General features: G+C 47.0%; 1 protein-coding gene across 3 annotated transcripts in view; it reads right to left on the bottom strand.

The window, feature by feature from the left end:
- Positions 1 to 19,625, bottom strand: part of ABCG4 (ATP binding cassette subfamily G member 4) — a 53,423-nt gene that overhangs the window by 13,959 nt on the left and 19,839 nt on the right. For all 3 annotated transcript variants that reach the window (XM_029572379.1, XM_029572381.1, XM_029572380.1), the window contains exons 3-9: positions 10,579 to 10,696; positions 5,228 to 5,360; positions 2,937 to 2,987; positions 2,349 to 2,494; positions 1,826 to 1,949; positions 1,559 to 1,673; positions 807 to 934 (exon numbers count right to left, since the gene is read on the bottom strand). In XM_029572379.1, coding sequence (XP_029428239.1) covers positions 807 to 934; positions 1,559 to 1,673; positions 1,826 to 1,949; positions 2,349 to 2,494; positions 2,937 to 2,987; positions 5,228 to 5,360; positions 10,579 to 10,696 — 815 coding nt within the window. The remainder of the gene's footprint in view (positions 1 to 806; positions 935 to 1,558; positions 1,674 to 1,825; positions 1,950 to 2,348; positions 2,495 to 2,936; positions 2,988 to 5,227; positions 5,361 to 10,578; positions 10,697 to 19,625) is intronic.

Raw genomic sequence — 19,625 nt, 5'->3', positions numbered from 1 at the left:
CCTGACTGAGTCTCTTACTCAGCCACCACTGCTGGCCGAGTCCAACCTTTGGTATCTCTCTCCCATCACCGTCGGCTCTGCCTGCTTTATTTACTTCCAAAAGGCCTTACGATAGCGGTCCTCGACCTGTTCCTTGGAGATCCCCTTGAGAAATCTGGTTTTCGGGATATCCACCACGAATATGCAGGAGGCACATCTGTGTATGAGAGAGAGTGCATGCAAATCTCTCTTTTGTGCATATTCGTGGTGGATATCCTGAAAGCCCCCCCAAGGACTGAGCTGGGACCTCTGCTCTGCCACTGCCCAGGATAGAGAGAGAAGGGCTGATTAGCAGACTTTCCAATGATGTAGGACAGTTGGAGACATTTTTTTCCCCAACCGGCATTTTTTTTTTTTAAGTGTTTGATCTCTTCTGTTTAGGCTAGCAAACTTGGTTTTGAACAGCCGAGTAGATGTTTTCATGTTCAGGCCCGATGAGGATATTTTGGAGTATGTTTTGTAATTCTCTCTCTTTGCTGTTCTGTTCTCTTCTTGACTTGACTTTGTGTGTTTTTCCCTTAGGGCCTTTGGCGTAAGGGGCTTAATAAATAAATGCGTGTTCTCAAGCTGTTCTATTATGTATTTGCTGTTCTTCACCAAGAACAATAAATACAGCCAGGCCGCAATTGGGCAAGTGCCCTCCTTATAATCACCGCAGCCTGGGAAAGGCCTGAAGACAGGGTCTGGAAGACTTTTGTGACAGCTAAGCTCCGGAGGGTGGGCCTCAGCTCACAGCCACGCCCTGGGCTCTGCCGCAGTTCTCTTACCGTCACACTCTGGGAGAGGCAGGCCGTGGCCTCACACTTCTTCTCTGCCATGGCACACATTCCATCCTGGACGGCTCGGATCAGAACTGGGTTCAAGTCGCCGTATTCCCCGGACGCCACCTCTATAACTGCAGGAAACACTGCTCAGGAGCTGCAGCTTTTCCACCGGGGCCTTTCTCCCCCGCCCCCTCCCCCTCCCTCCATTACCACCCATAAAAGGGGCATTGGATTAAGTAGGGGGGGGGTCTTTAAAAATCCAGCACGATACCTCAACTCCTTCACTCTCTGGCCCTACAGTATTACGGGATGTTCAGAGGTTCACAGGGGCCCAGCTCTTACAATTCCAGATTAGATTCATAACTTTTTAATGAGCTCTGCTGATCCGTAGCCAGGATGGTTTTGAATCAGTCTCTGGAACGTAAGTGACATTTCCCAGAGTTTCTAGGGTGGGGAGGGAGAATGATCCTTCAAGATCCACACCATAGGTTTCTTCTAGCTCCCATCCCCTCTCTCTCTGCAATAGAGTTATTATGGAAAGAGATCTCCACTGCAACAAGACCTGTGATGAAGCAGTAATAGTGAATGAAAGCTCCACCTCTAAAGCCAGTGCCATCAGAAGAAAAGATTCCCACCCGCACTGCTTATAATTCATGCGCATCCTTCCTCTTCCCCAGCATAAACCCATCTCCATGAGGCAGGAGATGGTATATAAGAAAGATGTCACAGGAAAACTTGGCCAGTGGGGAACTTACTGAAATCCGCGGGGTTGTGATATGTAGGGCAATGTAGGCCAAGTTGCTTCAGGTAGGGAATGAGATGAGTCACCTTTCCTTTAAAGATACATTGACCCTGGCTCAGAATATACAACTGCAAAAGAAAGAGAGACAGGTCCGTGAGAAAGGGACAGCCTGGTCACCAGCACAGCTCCTAGCAATCTCTCCCTCAAATCTACATCTCTCTATCACTCCTTCACCCAAGTCCTCATCACACCTACCATCCATCTCTCCATCATCGCTCACCTTATCAAACATCTCAAAGAGTTTAGCACTAGGCTGGTGTACAGTACAAATGATAGTTCGGCCACCCTGGGCCAGAGATTTCATCAGGGAGACCACCTGAAAGCAGGAGGAACTATCCAGACCACTGCAGGGGAAAAGAAGAAGAGAGAGAGAGTGCATTTGAATGTGTTGAGCAAAAGCCACTCATTAATCTAAATGGGCATTTATATTCCCCTTTTACCCAGAATATCTAAGTTCAAGGAAGATTTCATCAGAAAAAAAAAAAAAAAAGAGGATACGAGACTGTCCTTCCCCCTCAAGTTATGGCAGACTTATGACACAAGAGTAATCTCTAGGAGATTCAAAGGCGTGATGTGCTGCATCCCACTGCATGGCCCAGCTCACGGCTGTGGTGAGAGGCTGGTGCGCGGCTCTCCATTCTGTGGAACTGGAACATAGCTAGAGAGAAAGGCTTGCATGTGCTGCTGCCCCCTTGGTTCCACGACACGTGGCTACGGCGAGATGATGGAGACCCTCTGCTTACCTGGTTGGCTCATCAAAGAACATGACAGGTGGGTTATTAACCAGCTCTTGTGCAATGGCGAGACGTTTGCGTTGCCCGCCAGACAGCAACAGGGTCCGGGTGTACGCACACTCCAAGAGTCCCAGAGCTGTAAGAATCTCAGCCACCTATTGGGATGGAGAAGAGAATCAGCGAGAGGCCAAGGCGGTGGGAGAGGGCGAGGGAGGATGAAAGCGTTTGCTGCTGGAGGCGCAGCAAAGCCGACAACCTGATGTGAAATGACTTCACAACTCCAGGCTCGCACCTCCATCCCTACTGCCACGGCAAATCCAAACTCCGCCCCCATCCCAATATGTAATGGGATGGGGGCTGCAGGCTTCCTCCTCCTCCTCCTAGCTCTATGGGACGCTAGACTCAGCCCTCCCCCATCTCTATGGCAACGGAACAGCACACTCAGCCCTCCCCCCCCCCCCCCCACTTATTCCGCAACAGGAAGATCAGACTGAGCTTCTCCCCCCCCCCCTGCCACGCCCGTCTGTACAACTAAAGGAGCACCAGACAGTCCTCCCCTCGCCCCCAGCCCTACTGCGATGGGAACAGCGGTCTCACCAGCGCTTTCTTCACTTCCTGTTTCTCATTCAGTTTCAGATTTGCTGAAATCTAGATACCAAGAAAAAAAGGTTTATTTCAATAAAAATTCAAAGGGGAGGTGGGAAGGGGCTCTAAGGGAATGGCTTCTCAGGTGCTGTGCCCCAACAAATGCCAGCGGCACCAAGGATCTATGCCAGGCGCCCCCATTTCAGCTGCACCAAGCCACAGGCAGTGGAACATCTTTTTCGATGGGGGAGGGCAAACAAACCCAACCTCCATCCCTACCCCTACAAGGCCCCCCTAGCTGCTGATGCTCTTGGGGGCAAAAGTTGGTTCCACTGCCTGTGTCCCAAGCACGCTTGCCCGCTGCACCAAACTCCGGCCGTATCCACTGCAGCCGCACCGCAGCAGCTCCACCAAGCACCGCTGGCTCACTGCAGTGATGCCATCTGCAGCCCACGCCATTTCTTTTAGGACGGTAGATTTATCGCCCTTTTATCGTGTACCACGCTTAGAGCGTTTTGGGGTTTAAGTGTGTGACAAACGTAATCAATAAATCTGCCCCACACCAGTGGTACGGCCAGTTCTTAGAAAGATCTGGACAACTTTCTGAAGGGCAGGTCTATTAACGACTATTAGCCAGGCAGACTGGAGGATCATCACTTCTTCCTGCTGGGAGCCCAGAATAAATAGTGAATGGATCTCTCCATTAGGATCTATTGGAAATGTCTTCCAACCTAGCAGATTGGCCACCACTGGAGACAGACCGTGGGGCTCAGTGGACCACTAGTCTGCCCTGCATGGCACTTATGTTCTTGTACCAACCACACACACACTAACTATACCATGAATCCCTGAAAACTGAGTCCATGGTGACGTGGGGTGGCCGCGTGTTTCAGACAAAAGCCTCCCTAGTTCTGATGGCTGTGAAGATAAATGATAAAACTTGGGTGGTAAAGCCACGGAAGACGTTAAGGCCTGAAACTGAGCAATACCAGCGAAGGTGGTGGATTTGGACGTCGCATTTTGATTTAGTGGCTCACCTTTCCAAACCCGACCTCCAGCCGAGTGAAAAAATGCAGCTCCCTGCTCAGGAGGGCTTTACTGTCTGTATCCGAGGCGACAGAGGGTCACCAGGAACGTCACTGGGAGAATGGGATTTGAACGCCGATCGCCCTGGTTCTCAACCCCTGGCTCTAAGCACTGGTGGAGGCCAGCACAGTAACGGAGGTTAAGCTTCCTTGTGACAGGCAGAGGACGGTGGCGGGAACAGGACAGAGAGACTGGGTAAGGCGCAGCGGTGGGGGGGGGGGAAAGAGATGAAGGGCGTTTCTTTGTGGGGCACCCATTTTCAAAACTTGTCCACACCGACAAACTCCATGTGAACTTTGCATCAACTTTTCAAAAGGAGAAAGGAAAAAATGGATTCCTTTCACTTTGGAACTTGCTGCCTGTACACATGGACACTTGCCCTTGCTCTGTGTGGGAAGCTTTTGTCATAGAAAAACCCCAAAATATTTCTGTGTTATTTTCTTCCCCAACTTAAAACAACTCTCCCCCCTCCCAATTCCAGGAACGCCCCCTCTAAATGCAGCTCAAGTCTGCCCCTTGCATTTTAGCCGCATTAAGGCAGATCATTCGCCGTTTACCCACATAAATGGCTTGGATGATCGCCCTCTGTGGGGGTACATTTCAGAGTCATGCGTGCACATAAAACACGGGCTTATGCACGTAAACGGGCTCATTACAAAATTACCCAGGGTTTGTGCACATAAAATGTACGCGCACCCCCGATTGTATGCAGGGGGGAGAGAGGCGGAGTTTGGAGTTAAGCAAGTACTTTGCAGGGCGTAAATTAACCCGCACAAGTTACGCCCTGCATTATTTTGCGTATTTGTGAAAGTGGACTTGGGTGGATAAGGTGTAACTCACACACTTAGCTACTGCACAAGTTACTGTACCTGCGATGTTATAAAATTACCCTCCTTACGCTCATCTTCCCAAAGTTACAGAGAACCTCAGAAAGACCACCAGGAAGGGGATGGACAAGAGATCCGCTGACATCCAGCATGTAGTTAAGTAATCAAATACTCATCTCACAACATGCACTGCTGCTCTTGCCTGCTACACAGAGTGCCCCTACCAGCAGTTGTACCGAGCGCCAGCGCCATCTACACCCTGCTAACCGCAGCAAAGACCTAGGCCACCCTTTTGCCAAATTCCTGAATTTTACATAAGATTGCAATGATGCTCCTTCACTCCCAGCCAGCAGCCTCCGCAGGAGCAGGCGCACGGTAGCCATTACTCACCATCATGGCCTCCAGGACAGTTAGGTGCGGCAGTAGCATGTCATCCTGCATAATGTAACATGACATCTTCCGGAAAGTGCGGAGATCTCGCTGCTGCCCATTCACCAGGACCTGTCCCTTCATACCTGTCTCCCTGGAAACACACAAAGAGAGCCACCTGGCTCTGTCACTGTGCCCCTTGCCATCTCGTTGCACCCCCAACCTCAACTGTGCCATTATGTCCTCATCTCTCCCTCCTTAATATATAGAAACTGATTAGCTCCGCTTCATTGTCTGATTTTAATATTTTGACATAAACATGAAACCAGGTTAAATTGTGACTCTATACTGGAATCAAACAGTTACAGTCAGGGCATCTGCAGGTTATACAGTAAACATGGAAATAAAGAGAGACCTAGACTCTCCTCCCTTTTATTCAGCTTACACTGTGAATTTTTAATCTTGGAAGCGTTGGAAGAATAGGAAAGCATAAATGATGAGCATTCAACACGCTGATGATGCAGCACTACTGCTGCCTCCGAGAGATAATAAATAGAATGTGTGTGCCCTGCAAGGTCTATGGAACGTGTCTGATCACCAAGGGGACAAAAAGCTATAGAAATATTTGCTGATGGAGTGAAATTAAAGACTATAAAATGTTTAGGTAGCTGAAGCACAGATGGAAAATACCTCAACAGAAGTAAAAAGAGAGAATTGGAAAAGCAAAAAATGACTTTGAGACAGGAGTTTTAGAAAGAACTTAAAAAGGTAAAGAAGGGGAGTTGAGGATCCCCCTACCTACTGAGCCCTGTAGCCAGACACCTTTGCTGACGTCCTCCGTGACCTGAAACATCTTAAAAGGAGGCGCACAGCAGCGAGCATCAGGCAGTAAGGATTCCCCTACCTACTGAGCTCTGCAGCCGGAACACCTGAAAGTGCCTTTCGGCGCATTGCTGACGTCCTCTCTCTGCAACCTGGAACATCTTAAAAGGAGGCGCACGACGGTGCGCCACAGCCGGCATATGCAGCCGAAGCCGTGCACCAAAGGGGCGTGCCCCTCTGTTCCGATTTGGGCTCAACTGGTTTGGTTTTTTTTTTTTAGACTGCTAGCTCCTCTTTGTTTTATGGGCAAGTGGTTCCTGTGTCCCCCATACCTTCTGGCCAATCAAAAATCTCGCAGATGTTTTGGGAGTTGGGGGGCCTTCAAGCTCGATGAATTCTCTTGTTGCTGGTGGCACAAGTGGAGTAGCGTCTCAGTCAGAGACAGAAACATCTCTTAGTCCCGAGCTCTGTCTACCTCCTCCTGCACGGTTCTCGCTGTCCTCGAGTGGGGCTGTGGGGATAGGTGGATCCTCCCCCTATGTTCACCAAGTCATCTGGACTAGCAGAGGCCAGCAAGTATAGGTCTGGAAGATATCTGGCATGCTTTAATATTACTCGAGAAAACTGTGAGCAACAAAATCCATTCCTTTTCTTCTTCGCTGGATGTAATGAAGAACCAAGTTTCTGATCATCAGTCTGGGATTTCAGGTCAAGATGAGAAGATTAAGGATTCGGAATCGTATGTTTCTGCTACTCACGAGTTCAAGGCAACTCTGGCTACAGACATGTTAGAACTCTTTGAAAACAGATGGAGATTACTTAATCTCCGCTTCCTGCATTTTCCACGTTCTTTGTTAATAGGTCCAAATGAGCTTATCTTAATGTATATGAAAAATGTCTTGGGTTTATCTGATGAGCATATGCCTATTTTTACTAAATTACTTTATATTTTTGTTAAAAGGAAAAAGAGATTCTGATTCTAATGCCAGCCATTTCATTTGTCATCTTCTCCTACTTGTTTAACTGATTTCTTGCAACAGACAGATGATGTGATAAATGAGAGGGGTTTCTCTGTTGGTGTCAGTTTCTGATATATGAGATTGTTCTTTTCCAACAAAGATGCTCTCTTTATGGGTCACAAAATCCAGATTTTTCCAGATGTCTGTAGGCAGACACAAGATAGGAAGAAAGCCTTTCTCCAACTGAGAGAAAGGGTTCTTAGCTTAGGAGGTGAATTTTCTCTTCAATATCCCTCTAAATGTACCATTACATTGGATGGGAATAGGGATTCTAATTCTGAACCAGCTGACTTATTGAACCTGTTAGATACTAGACCAGTCGAGGTTGATACTTCTACTCCAGTACCTATATACAGGGGCAGACCACGCGACTAGAGCGACCAGCCCATGGGGGCATCCCCCGGTGGGCCGGTCGCTCTAGTCACGTGGTCTGCCAAGCGCAGCAGTGACAGAGCCTCGCTCGACAGACCACGTGGTATCTCCTGGGCTGCGAATCCCCGGGCCGGTCGTCAGCGGGAATCCGCCCCTGCCTATACAACTTGTAAAGCAGTGGAATTTAGAATTATTTGCAGTTTTTTTTATTTTGTACATTCTTTTGGGGGGGTTTACTCCATTAATCCTCACTTCCTCTTTTTTGTAGTTTTTCATGAGTGTTATTGGGTAATTTTCTATGTTGGATTGTTTTTTTTTTCTTTTTATGATGTCTTTTCTTTCCAATAATATCTCTTCTTATTTTACAAGCTATAGTATTTGCTTGTATTATATATTGTGAAAATTTACAAATAAAGAATTAAAAAAAAAAAAAAAAAAAAAGGTAAAGGTAAAGGTAAAGGTAAAGGTAAAGAAAAGCTTACTGCTCAGTAAGCTTTTCTTTACCTGGTGCATTGAAAATGCACCAGGGATCAGCGCAACCCTCAGAATTTATACGCCATCTCGGGCCCTCCATTCTGCTAATCAAAATCTGTTAGACATTCCCTCTCCAAGAGAAGCTCATCTGGCAGAGACGCGCCACAGGGCATTCTTGCTGGCCCGAAAATACAGAATGCTCTCCCTTCCCAAATTCAGGATATAAAATCTTTTCAGAAGCCTTTGAATTGTCTAACAAAACTGATTTGCAGCACTGACAGACTATTTTGGATTATCCATATACTGTTTGTGCTATGGTTTTAGATTATACTACTTATATTTTTTTTTATTTTTATTTGTGTTTTGATGTAACACATCCCCCAACTTTGGAAGGTAGGGGTAAAACTTATTTGAAAATAAATACAGTTGTGTTCATAAGTTTACACACCCCTGGCAGAATATGTAAGATGAGTAGCATTTTAAGAAAACATGAGTGATCAGGCAAAACTTGTGTTATTTTTAATGTGTTTCAAATTAAATTATTTTATGCATCACAGAATAGCACAATCATTAAACAAACCAAAACAATAAAGGAAATAATAAAATGGTCCTGTTCAAAAGTTTACATACCCTTGAATGTTTGGGCTAATAATATACACCCAGGTTGACACACACAGGTTGAGATGGCAATGAAGGGTGGAAGGTGGATATCCACATCTATGCCTTGTTTAATTGTAATTAGTGTCTGTGTATAAATTTATTAGCTCTTGAGAAGCTCTTGTACATTTCATCACTTTGGTACATTTCAACCACTTTAGTGGTTACTGAAGCATGGGGAAAGCAAAAGAACTGTCAAAAAATCTGCAAGAAAAAGTAGTTCAACTTTATAAATCAGAAAAAGGATATAAAAAGATATCCAAAGATTTGAAAATGCCAATCAGTACTGTTCAAACTCTGATCAAAAAGTGGAAAGTTATGGGCTGTGTTAATACCAACGTAGAACAAGAAAGATTTCAGACAACTGCTGGGAAAATTTGTCGGGATGCAAAGAAAAACCCACAAGCAACTTCTACAAAAATACAGGCTTCTCTGAAACAAAGTGGTGTGGGTGTTTCAGCATGCACAATAAGGAGATACTTGAACAAAAATGGGTTGCATGGTAGAGTTGTCAAAAATAAATAAATTGCTGCACCATTGCCCCAAAACAGCCTGCTTACAATACGCCAAACAACACCTAGAGAAGCCTCAAAACTTCTGGAACAAATAATTTGGCGTGATGAGACCAAAACTGAATTTTATGGTCACAACCATAAAGGCTATGATGAGAAGCACACCATCCCTCCCATGAAGCATGGAGGTGGATCTCTACTGTTTTGGGGGTGTGAGCTACAGTGGCACAGGGAATTTAGTCAAAATTGATGGCAGAATGAATGAAGCATCTTATCAGAAAATATTGGAGGATAATTTGCATTCATCAGCCAGGAAGCTACTCATGGGGTGCATTTGGGCCTTCCAACATGAGAGTGATCCAAAACATAAGGCCAAGTCAACCCTTCAGCGGCTGCAGCAGAAGAACGTGAAGGTTCTGAAGTGGCCATCACAGTCTCCTGACTTCAACATCATTGAGCCACTTTAGGGAGAACTCAAGCATGCAGTTCATGCTAGACAACCAAGGAATTTACAGGATCTGAAGGCTTTTTGCCAAGAGAAATAGACAGCTTTACCACATGAGAACATAAAGGGCCTCATTCACAACTATCACAATAGACTGCAAGCTGTCATTGATGCAAAGGAGGCAATACACAATATTAAGAACGAAGGGTATGCAAACTTTTTATCAGGACCGTTTTATTATTTCCTTTATTGCTATGGTTTGTTTAATGACTGTGCTATTCTGTGATGCATAAAATAGCTTTAATTTGAAAAGCAATAAAAATAACTGACCACTCATGTTTTCTTAAAATGCTACACATTTTACAAATTCTGCCAGGGGTAGGTAAACTTATGTGCATAACTTTAATTATGGAAGGATGTGATCTCAGATAAGAGCATGCGGGAGATGATGGGATGGAAGAACCCTGGTAGAAGACCTGGCCAAAAGAAAAATAGACTTGGTGAATCATGTACTCGGAGACAATTTAGCAAATTTAGTACTCAATGGGCATGATAGAGGGCAACAAGATAAAAGATGTCTAGGGTGATGACATTAAAAATAAAATGGTCAAGGCTTAGAAACAGGGGTAAGAGAGGAAAACTGAACTGGCATACTGGAGTTGCCAACCTTCGTACGATGATAAATCTCTCAGCGCCTTGCAGTTCCCCATCCTCTCTCCCTCTACCTAATCTTCCACTTCCTCTTAGCCACCATACAGGATTCCCACCAACCTGCGCAGAGGCCTCCAGCTGCCTTGTATCTGCCTGGCGCCGGTCCAGCTGCCTCACTGTTTGAACTGCGCAGATCCAGCAGGATCTCGTGGGACTGTGGGGGTCCCGCACAGTTCAAATCGTGAGATGGCGAGAACGGCACCAGTCAGTGTGATCAGAGGCACCCATGCTGATTAGTGGGAACAGTAGCCACCACGCTCCGACTCCCCTATCTCCCTTCACTGCCCCACCCGCCCTCTCTCTTGGCTCCTGTTTCTGTCTGGGATGCAAGGTTGATGGCCTCTCGCAGCAGCACCTCACCTGTATCCTGCCAGGATATTCATAAAAGTTGATTTTCCAGCACCTGATGGTCCCATAATCCCAATGAGCTCCTGGCTGCAGAATTTGCCCGACAGGCACTTCAGCAGGGTCTTGTATCCTGGAAATAAAAGGGTGAAGGTGAGAGAAGAAGAACACCAAACTCCTCTGCACATCCACGTAATGCTCACCTTAAACATTAAGCAGACTGCTCACAGTTTGCCTCCCTGTATTCCTCTCTAATGCTTTGATTTATGCCTTTTCTTCTGCTCTTTGCTGACTTCCAGCACTGCTGTCTAATCACAGGCAGAAAATGCAATTTTAAAAACCTCTTGCCTAATTAGTCATTTTCCTGGTTGAGATGAGTGAAACACTGAAGGTCCTGGAGGAGACTTTGTATGTGGTCCTTAGCACAAGTGCAGAGTCTGTTTATTATTATTATTATTATAATCCTCAGCATCTCCATCCCTTCATCTCCTCTCTCCCTTCACTGAGGGGAGCATGGGCAGCAGATATCACATTCTGTATGTGGCATGGGGTTGGTGCCCAGAGCAGAATGCTAAGTCCTAGCCACAAATGCTGCAAGCACTCCTGCCTCCTCTAGGCAGGTGAGTGACAGCATGAATTGAAAAAAAAAAAAAAAAGACACGAAGAGCACTGGCCCAGGCTTCCCACCGACAGCCAGCACCCTCCATTTCAACTCCTCTCTTCGGCATTAGCATTAATTATTCAAGGCAGAATTTGTCTTTCTGAGAGACCGCCAGCGGCCGGGAGAGAAACAGCTCTTCAGCACCTGGCAGAGGAAACAGCAGGACTGCTGCCGCGTTATGGGAAGGAAAAAATCTGACGTGATCACCACATACGAGCACATCAAACAGAAATGGCCTTAGGCAGATCTCACAGGGGAATAGCTAAGCCCAGGTCCCCTTTCTGATTCTGTGCAGAATAATAAAGGGGGGTTTCTATCTGCCTTCCCACCACATCCCTGGTCTGGGTCACTTGCCCTTCAGAAGCACAGAAGAATTTATTCCCTTTCTCAGAGTACAAAGTGATTTTATGGTCAAGAATTAGCAGCTTTGCTGGTCGGCCAGGGTGAAAAAGCTATTTCTCAGCTTCAGTTCTCATCTTTCACCACTTGGGGGGGGGGGGGGGGTGTTTGGTTGGTACAATAGCAGTTTCCAAGACATCACGCCTGGAAACATCAGGCCCCCTGCATGTGCACATCCTGCAAAGATACCAAGATTGAATTAAAATAACTTTACAGAATGTGGTTAGCAACCTCGCTGGGGTAAGTAATAAAAGCGGGGAATGCAATCTTCCAGAGATGGACTAGGATAAAGAGACAGGGAAGTGAGGTAGGGGTACCTAAGGTTTCTGCACAAGGATAGTTTACATTTCTCAGCGTAAGAGCCCTGAGCAGACTAGGAACAATTCTAGATCTCTTTATGGCTGTCCAAAATCCTGACAGATGAAAGGGAAAATGCAGAAAAAACAGTCAGAGTCAAGGCTGGGGGAGAAGATCCCCATACGTGGGCAGAAAGCTTTTCTGCAATGGCTATAGATCATTTGCCAGGTGGAATTTGAAGCTGTCGGGCGGGGCTGGGACTGGACTCTCCGATGCCTTGTACTATCCTTGATCCGGCTTCTCTGGGTTGAATGGTTATGGGCTGCAGGGAATATCTGGTGCCCTAGGTGAACCTTCGGTCATGCGTCCTCCCCTCCCCCAACCTACCTCCAGCCCGGCACTCCCTTCTTTGGTGGTATTGGGTCTGGTTCAGCCCCCTTTGGGCCTTATGCTGGTGGAATTTGTTGGTGCTCCTGGCGATCGCCTAGTTTGCCTAACGGAAGGACCGGCCCTGATGGGCACAGCTCTCTCTCTCGGTGATCAGTGTGAATGCCGAATTTCTTGAGACCGTGTCAGAGCTTCAGCTTTCCTATGCATCCTTGGTGGTTCTTAAGTTAACCACAAGGCACAGCCTTTAGCCGGCGATCTTGAGGCTTGCACGCTGCATGTCCTAGCCAGTGTAGTCTGAGAAAATCCAGCACAGTCTGCAGGGACTGCAGGCCGGTTCTCTCTACAATCTTTGCTAGCGATCCACTGATCCCAAGCGACTCCAAGAATTTTTCTGAGACTGCAAAGGCAGAAGCTGTTCAGTCGAGGCTCTTGCTGGAGCGCATGACCCAACTCTTGCAGCCGTAAGAGAGAGCATTGAGGATGCAAGCTTGAGAGAAGGGCATCTTTGTGTTGCTTGTTGCTTCAGATGTGAAATAAGCTTGCCCAAAAAACCAGTGGTTTTGCATCAAGTTCTCCATAATTAAAAGCTGAAATGAGCTAGCAGAAGGGATCCATGTTATCCAGAGCTTCGCAGTTGATATACATTTTTTGGTGGTGTATCAGTGGCTCATGACATGACAACTTCACACGTGTAACCTGCTTTCTTAGTGGGCACATCAGAGGACGTATTCCTCCTGCCCGAACTAGAGAGGGGCAGCAGATCAGCTGTGAAAAGCATATCCCGGCTAGCAAGCTGGGCGACATGCCTTTTGCTGCAGAATAAGCTGGCGTTAAGAACAAGCCTCCATCCATCTTCTATTCCCAAAAGAAAAGGGAAGCTGCCAAAGCCGGTGGGCGCTAAATTGCAACCCTGCTCCATACCGGTATCAATATTAAAAAGTCAGATGATGTTTCATGTCCATCACAGATAACTGCCATGGTTTCCTCACAGACCTCCTTAAGCAGGACAGCATTCTCTGCGGGCAACTCATCTTCAATAGATTCTTGGGGCTGCCCTAACTACGCCAAAGGCTTTTTTTTTTTTTTTTTTTGTAGGTTGTCAGATGCTGCAGAGCAGTACCTGCTCCTGATTTTGTTCTGAGTAAGGACTCAGAGTCTGGTTCACAGGGCTCTTCCAAGCACCCTTGCCAACCACAGTGAGCAGAGATATTCCCCAATAGATGCTCCTGCGGGTTCTGTCCCCTTTATTTCTGGATAGGGTAACATATTAGATGCTGGTGGAAGATGAGGATCTGGGTCCATCCATCCTGTCCATACTGCCAAGGATGCAGCCCAGCTGCCAGCCACAGGGCAACATCGCCTGCAAGATTTCTTCTTATCTGGGACAGTTTTTTTTGTCTTCCTCCTTTGTAGGTCACCACCCTGGGTAGAAGGGCATGCAATACCCCCACTTTGCTCCCTCCATCACCCCCACCTTTCCCATGCAATAAACGTTGGGAGCAAGAGGCAAGGCTACCCCATTGTGTTGGGGTGATTGGGTTTTGCACTGATGACGTGAAGGCATCAGAGACAGAGAAGTAGATAAGGAGACACAGAAGGATGGTAATTATCTTTGTAGCTTTCAAATCTTAGGATATGGGATTTTCTTTCCAGCAGGTGCAAAATAGTACTTAGGTGTCATTCACACGCTCTCTCCACCTTGCTTTCAGGGGCTTGTGGGGCTGGGGGAGGGGGGGGGTGAAATAATCATTGCATGCTGCTTTCCCAGGCAAATTCTCTAGCATAGCTCTCTCTCGAGAGCTGTGTTTGAATCAGTTCCTGCATTAAGCAAAGACCATATCACAAAGAATGACATCTTTACAGCAGAGAGCTTTGTAGTGCTCAGTCCATCAGTCGAGTTCTTCCTATCTGTCAATCAAGACAGCACCATCTTTTGGTTTGCCCCTTACAAATCAGGAGGGAGGGGATGGGGATTGACCTGAAGGTCATTGGGGAACTGTTACCACAACAGGGAATCTTTTATGATGAGGAGAAAAAAATGCATAGAGAACAAACCACTCCCCCCCCCCCCCCCCCCAAAAAAAAAATAAATATTACATTCTGAAAAAGGCCAACTTAATGGTTATGTATAACTTGCTAGCAAGATTAGACTGAAACAGAAAACGGACTTGATAAAGGCACCAGAGAAAAATAGGAGCTATTTACACACAGCGGACAAGAAGAGGAATCCATTTTCAAAAAAGATTCTAGATAAGTCTTTCAAAATAGGATAAATTTAGCTGCTCCAATTCTGGGTGGCACAGGGGCAGGGTGAGGTCAGGGCTGGCTGCCTAACTTGGCCGGTCAAGTTTAGGTGCTGGCTGACCAGAGGCTCCCTCCTGCTGGAAGGAACGGTTGGGGGAGAGGGGACCCGACAGCACCATAACTCCCTCTCCCTACAGGATACCCCTCCCTCCCATCCCAAATGCCAAGCTGATCCAGGAGGGGAGGTCCCCAATTGCTCTCCCACCCTGATCTTCTCCCTCCTGCCCCAACGATCAGATCTGGCAGGGGAGCTAATTGCCTCCATTCCTCACCCCCCAAATCCTCTCTCTCATCACCCCCCTCCCCCCAGACTTCATGGCTATGGTGAGCAGGAAGGAGGATCATAGGAGGGCAGGACCCAACATATTTTAACAACCCGGTGGGTGGTGGAGGGATTTTGGGGGTATCAGCCCCCATTTAATATTTGGGGGCAGGGATGGAGGTAGACTTTGCCCAGTTAGAGCAGAAAATTAGCGCAATCCAGCTAAGTTTGTTTAATATATCTGGTCAGCAGGATTTAAGTGAATATTCAGATGAAAACCGAGCCAGTTAGGTTCAGCTGAAAATTCACTTAAAGACAACCAGTTAAACTTGGCCGATTATCTTGGCCGCTAAGGGAGCTGTCTGGATAATTAGCCTCAGCACCTGTACTATGGGGAAAGAAATTAAGAAGAATAAACTTAGGGGTTTGTGTTTTGCTGCTGTTCAGCACCACGGTCTGGACAGCTCCTCTGACGAGCAGGCAGACAAACGGATCAAGATGAATTGTTCAGCCAAAGTTTCATCAGTTGTTTTGTTTATAATGTCTCACATAATAAAAATTATTTGAATACACAAATGAATAGCACACTTCAAAGTCTAAGAATGAAAATGGAAAGGGCCACTTATTTCAGCAAATATCAATAAGGCCCCGAGAATGGTATGATCCTGACCACCCCTGCTGGCTGGCTGTAAGTGCTTCGGTCTGGTAGGGGGTGTGGTAGGATCCCAGAGGTATTCAGAGTTCTCTTCCCCAGACAGCTGAGAAGGGGAGGCTGCTCAGAGACCCAGCAGCCCCCACCCACCCTCTCCTGCCAGCAGGAAACTGAAAGTAGGAGGCATTAGAGCGCTGGCATCCCTGAGGCGCCACAGTATCTGCCCTTGAGTTGCCCTTGAATTCCGACACGGTGGCCGGATCCATCCAGGAGGACTGGGCACAGAGACTTTTCTATCCTAAACCAAAGGGGTTTCTCCTGTGGCACTGAAGACTCAAAGCTCACTAAGAGGCCAAGTACCTTAGTTCTGAGAGGCAGTGGTGCTGTGTCATCAGTGTATGGAATGTTTGTCCACTTTGTGCCATCCTGTTCTTCCAGACCTTCCAAGATTAAAAACTTGTTGTATATAAACTGAACAAAAAGTGTGCATTTTTGTCTTAGGCCTCTTTATTTTCATAGACCTTGTATAACTTGCAGATGTTCTGACTTGTAACTATTTGAATCCAATATAAATTCACAATTAGCCCGAATTCATCTTAGGATATTCCAGATCTACATATTATGTCTACCAGTTTCTCATGACGAACTCTATCAAACACCTTGGCATAGTCAAGGAAGCAAAAAATATAGCTCTTTCTGCTTCTGAATCATTCTCTCAGCTGTCATTCGTAGGAAGTAAATACCATCTTTGTTCCTCTTCTGAATCCTAATTGCATTTTATCTAGATATGTTACAAAAATATTGGTGAGGTTCTGTTTCTGATGGCTTGCACAAGTATCTTAGATACATGCGATATCACAGACATGGAAGATAAGGACTATTAGGCCCATCCAATTTCATTCAAAGTGCAATGCTGCAGAGACCTCAGCTGATCTCTGGCGTTCCCGTACTTCTTTACAACTAAAGATCCATTCAGTTTATCCTTGGCTTTCTTGAATTCTGTTACTGTTTGTATTTCTGGAAGGCCGCTCCATGCATCCATAGCCCTTTCTTTGAAGAAATATTTCCTGATGTTGGTCCCCAGTCTATCCCCAGGAGCTGCTCACCGTGACCTCTTGGTTCCAGAGCATTCTTTCCTCAAACAAAGGTTTACTTCCTGATCTTGCCTCATGTATATATATTTGGGTCCTTAAGTAACATCTAATATGAATGTTGGTGTTCACCGCGCACCATTTTGGTAATCTCTCTGCACTGCCTTCCAGCCTGTCTATTATTTCAGAGGTACGGCCTCCAGAACTGAACACAGCATCATCTCCTTTTATTTTCTGCTGGTTATGGCCTCTCCTTATGCACTCTAGCATCCTTCCGGCTCAGACTGCATCACCTTCAGATCAGACAACACGATCACCTCGAGCTCAGGTAAATCTCCTACCCCGCATCGTGCATTAGGTTTCTGTACCAGAAATGCATGACTCAGCACTTTTTAGTGAACCTTAACTGCCAAACACTTGACCCACTTCTTCAGCTTTCTTAGACCACTTCTCATTCTGTTCGCTCCCTCAGTTGTGGCCACTCTGTTGCAGGATTTAGTGTCATTCAAATATATTGAGCAGAACTGGTCCCAGAACAGTTCTGAGGCTCTCCAATGACCTCAGAGTGAATCCCATTCATCACTACCCTCCGCTATCGCTCAACCAAATTCCAATCCAGCCCACCACTTTTTTTTAACCACCTCTTTTCCCAAAGAGCTTACAAGCTAAGTGGGCACCTGAATCAATGGTAGATAAAGTGACTTGCCCAGGGTCACAAGGAGCATCAGTGAGAGGAGCAGAATTTGAAGCCTGGTTTCCCTGCTTCCCAGCCCACTGCTGTAACCGCTAGGCCAGCTCCCTCCCTCCCCTTAGGCCTGCTCAGTTTATTTATGAGCCTGCTACGTGGGGCAGCATGAAAAGCTTTACTGAAATCCAAGTAAGCCACTTCTGGTTCACGCCCTTGATCAAATTCTCTAGTCACCCAAAGAGATTGATTAGATTTGATGTGACCTCCCATGCTGCCTTGAATCCTGCAGCCCTCAGGATTCTAGGTACTTCACCATCCTTTCCTTCGGCAAAGCCTCCATTAATTTTCCCGCCACAAAATTCAAACCAGCGCTCACCTGAACCGACACTGAGCGGCATCTGCACGGCCACCGCTGATGGAGATCTGCCGCTACCCCAGAATCAAAGAGAAATCGGTGCTGGGCCTGGAGTTGGCACACGTGCACTTCTAGACCCCGCCCCCTCCTCCCGTAACCAAGGAAACCAGTGCGAGGGGCGCGCTCGCTGCAAGGCCCTTGAGCGTGCTGGCTCCGGGCCCCGTGCTGATTTCGTTTTGCTGTTGCTGCTCCATCCAGCATCAGGGACAGGGCTGGACTAGGGGAAGAAACCAGACATGAGCTATGGTGGGCGAGGGAGTGAGAGCCAGAAAGGAAAGGAACCAAGAAGGGGTAGGGGATGTAGGAGTAAGAAGAGCCAGGAAAGGGCCATGGGGCCTGGGAATAGCAGTGAGAGCAACCATTGGTGGGTGGAATAGGAGACAGAGGGGACAGCAAAGGGCCATGTGGGGAGTACCAGGGAGAGGGGCTATGGAGTCAGAGAAATAGGAGGGAACGGGGAAAAAGAGGTCTTTATATGTTCATTCTTTTACTTATGTTTGACTCTGTTTTCTCTTATTATTTATTGGATTTATTTAGTTTTGTGTTTCTTTTATCCAGTAATGTTAATTGCTATTTTTAATATCTTTGTATTTTCCTATTTTATGGTTCTTCACTACCTTGAGCTTTTGGAAAGGATGTTAATAATTTAAATAAGTGAATAGGAGGGAGAGGGGCTAGGTGGGGGAAGGGGAGGGAAAGGAAAAGAGATCTGGGGGGTTAGGTGAGAGGGGAGCCAGGAAGGGGCCATTGGAATGAAGGAAGAGGACTCAGGAAGGGGCCACGGTGGGAGGATGAGAAGGGAGTGGACCCAGGACTGAGGGCCATCCCCTCCCAATTTTCTGCCCTGGGCCCCTGTAAGCCTAGTGCCCACCTAGATTAATCTCAGCCACTGGCTAAGCCACTAGGGCAGAGTAACTAAGCTGTTTTGTAAAGATGGACATCACCCCCCATTTCACAGTCCCAATCTCCCAAGAACTATTGAACAGATCCTTCCGTGAGCCTCTCTGAGCTCCCCTAATATCCCAGGATGTAGCCCATCTGACCCCAGAGCTGCTGGTTCCACTCAGACTCGCCTTTCCACGAATGGTGTGGAACCTGCCCTTACCACACATTCCCCTCTACCAACACCTGGTGACCTTTCTCCAATTCCCCTGGGTTCAGTCTTTCCGTTTCTGCCTCCTCACCCTCCTCACAGTCTTCCAGCCTGCCCTCTGCGCCTCCTTCTTTCGTGGGCTTCCCTGCACGAGCGCCTGCTCACCTTGCCTTAGTTCCCCATCCTCCGCCGTGCCGTCTCTGCTTCTGCAGCTTTACCAGAACTCCTCTCTCTCAGATCCCTTCCAGGTTTTTTGAACGCTCATCTTTTTGCCGTTACAGTTTCAGCCACCTCTTTAGAAAACCACTCCGGTCTCTTTTTCCACTTTTTTTTTTTGGTTTTCTTACTTTTCTGACTTGAGGATGCGTCACCCTTGCTACCTCTCCTTTTAATTTAGCTTCCCAAAGAGCTTTCCACCTTCTCAGTGCCTCCTTAAATTCCCCCCCCCCCCCCTCCATGTCACAAGCTGGTACTCCCAAGTTCTGGACCGACTCCACACCACCCCCTTTTGGCTCTTTTAGGAAATCACTGGAGCTCAAGTGACCACCTAGCTGGACATTAGGGAACTGCAAGTGTTTGAAATGATGTGGAAACCACCAGTGATATGTTTTGTTTCATTTTCTGTCATTTCACACCAAAAAACACAAATCTACATGAAAATGTCATTGATGTTTCAGCCATGTGGTTTGGGAGGCGCAGTGGGACCCTTCCTGAGGCCACTAACCGCATAGCTTCTGCGCCAGCACTTTTTTTGATTCGTGGGCCGTGATGCCAACAACGCCACGGAGCATAGGAGGATGAGGGGCACTG

The sequence above is a fragment of the Rhinatrema bivittatum genome, chromosome 12, assembly GCF_901001135.1.
Source record: "Rhinatrema bivittatum chromosome 12, aRhiBiv1.1, whole genome shotgun sequence".
Taxonomy (NCBI): Eukaryota; Metazoa; Chordata; class Amphibia; order Gymnophiona; family Rhinatrematidae; genus Rhinatrema; species Rhinatrema bivittatum.
Note: the sequence above shows the minus strand (reverse complement) of the source record. Positions and strands in the feature narration are given on the sequence as shown.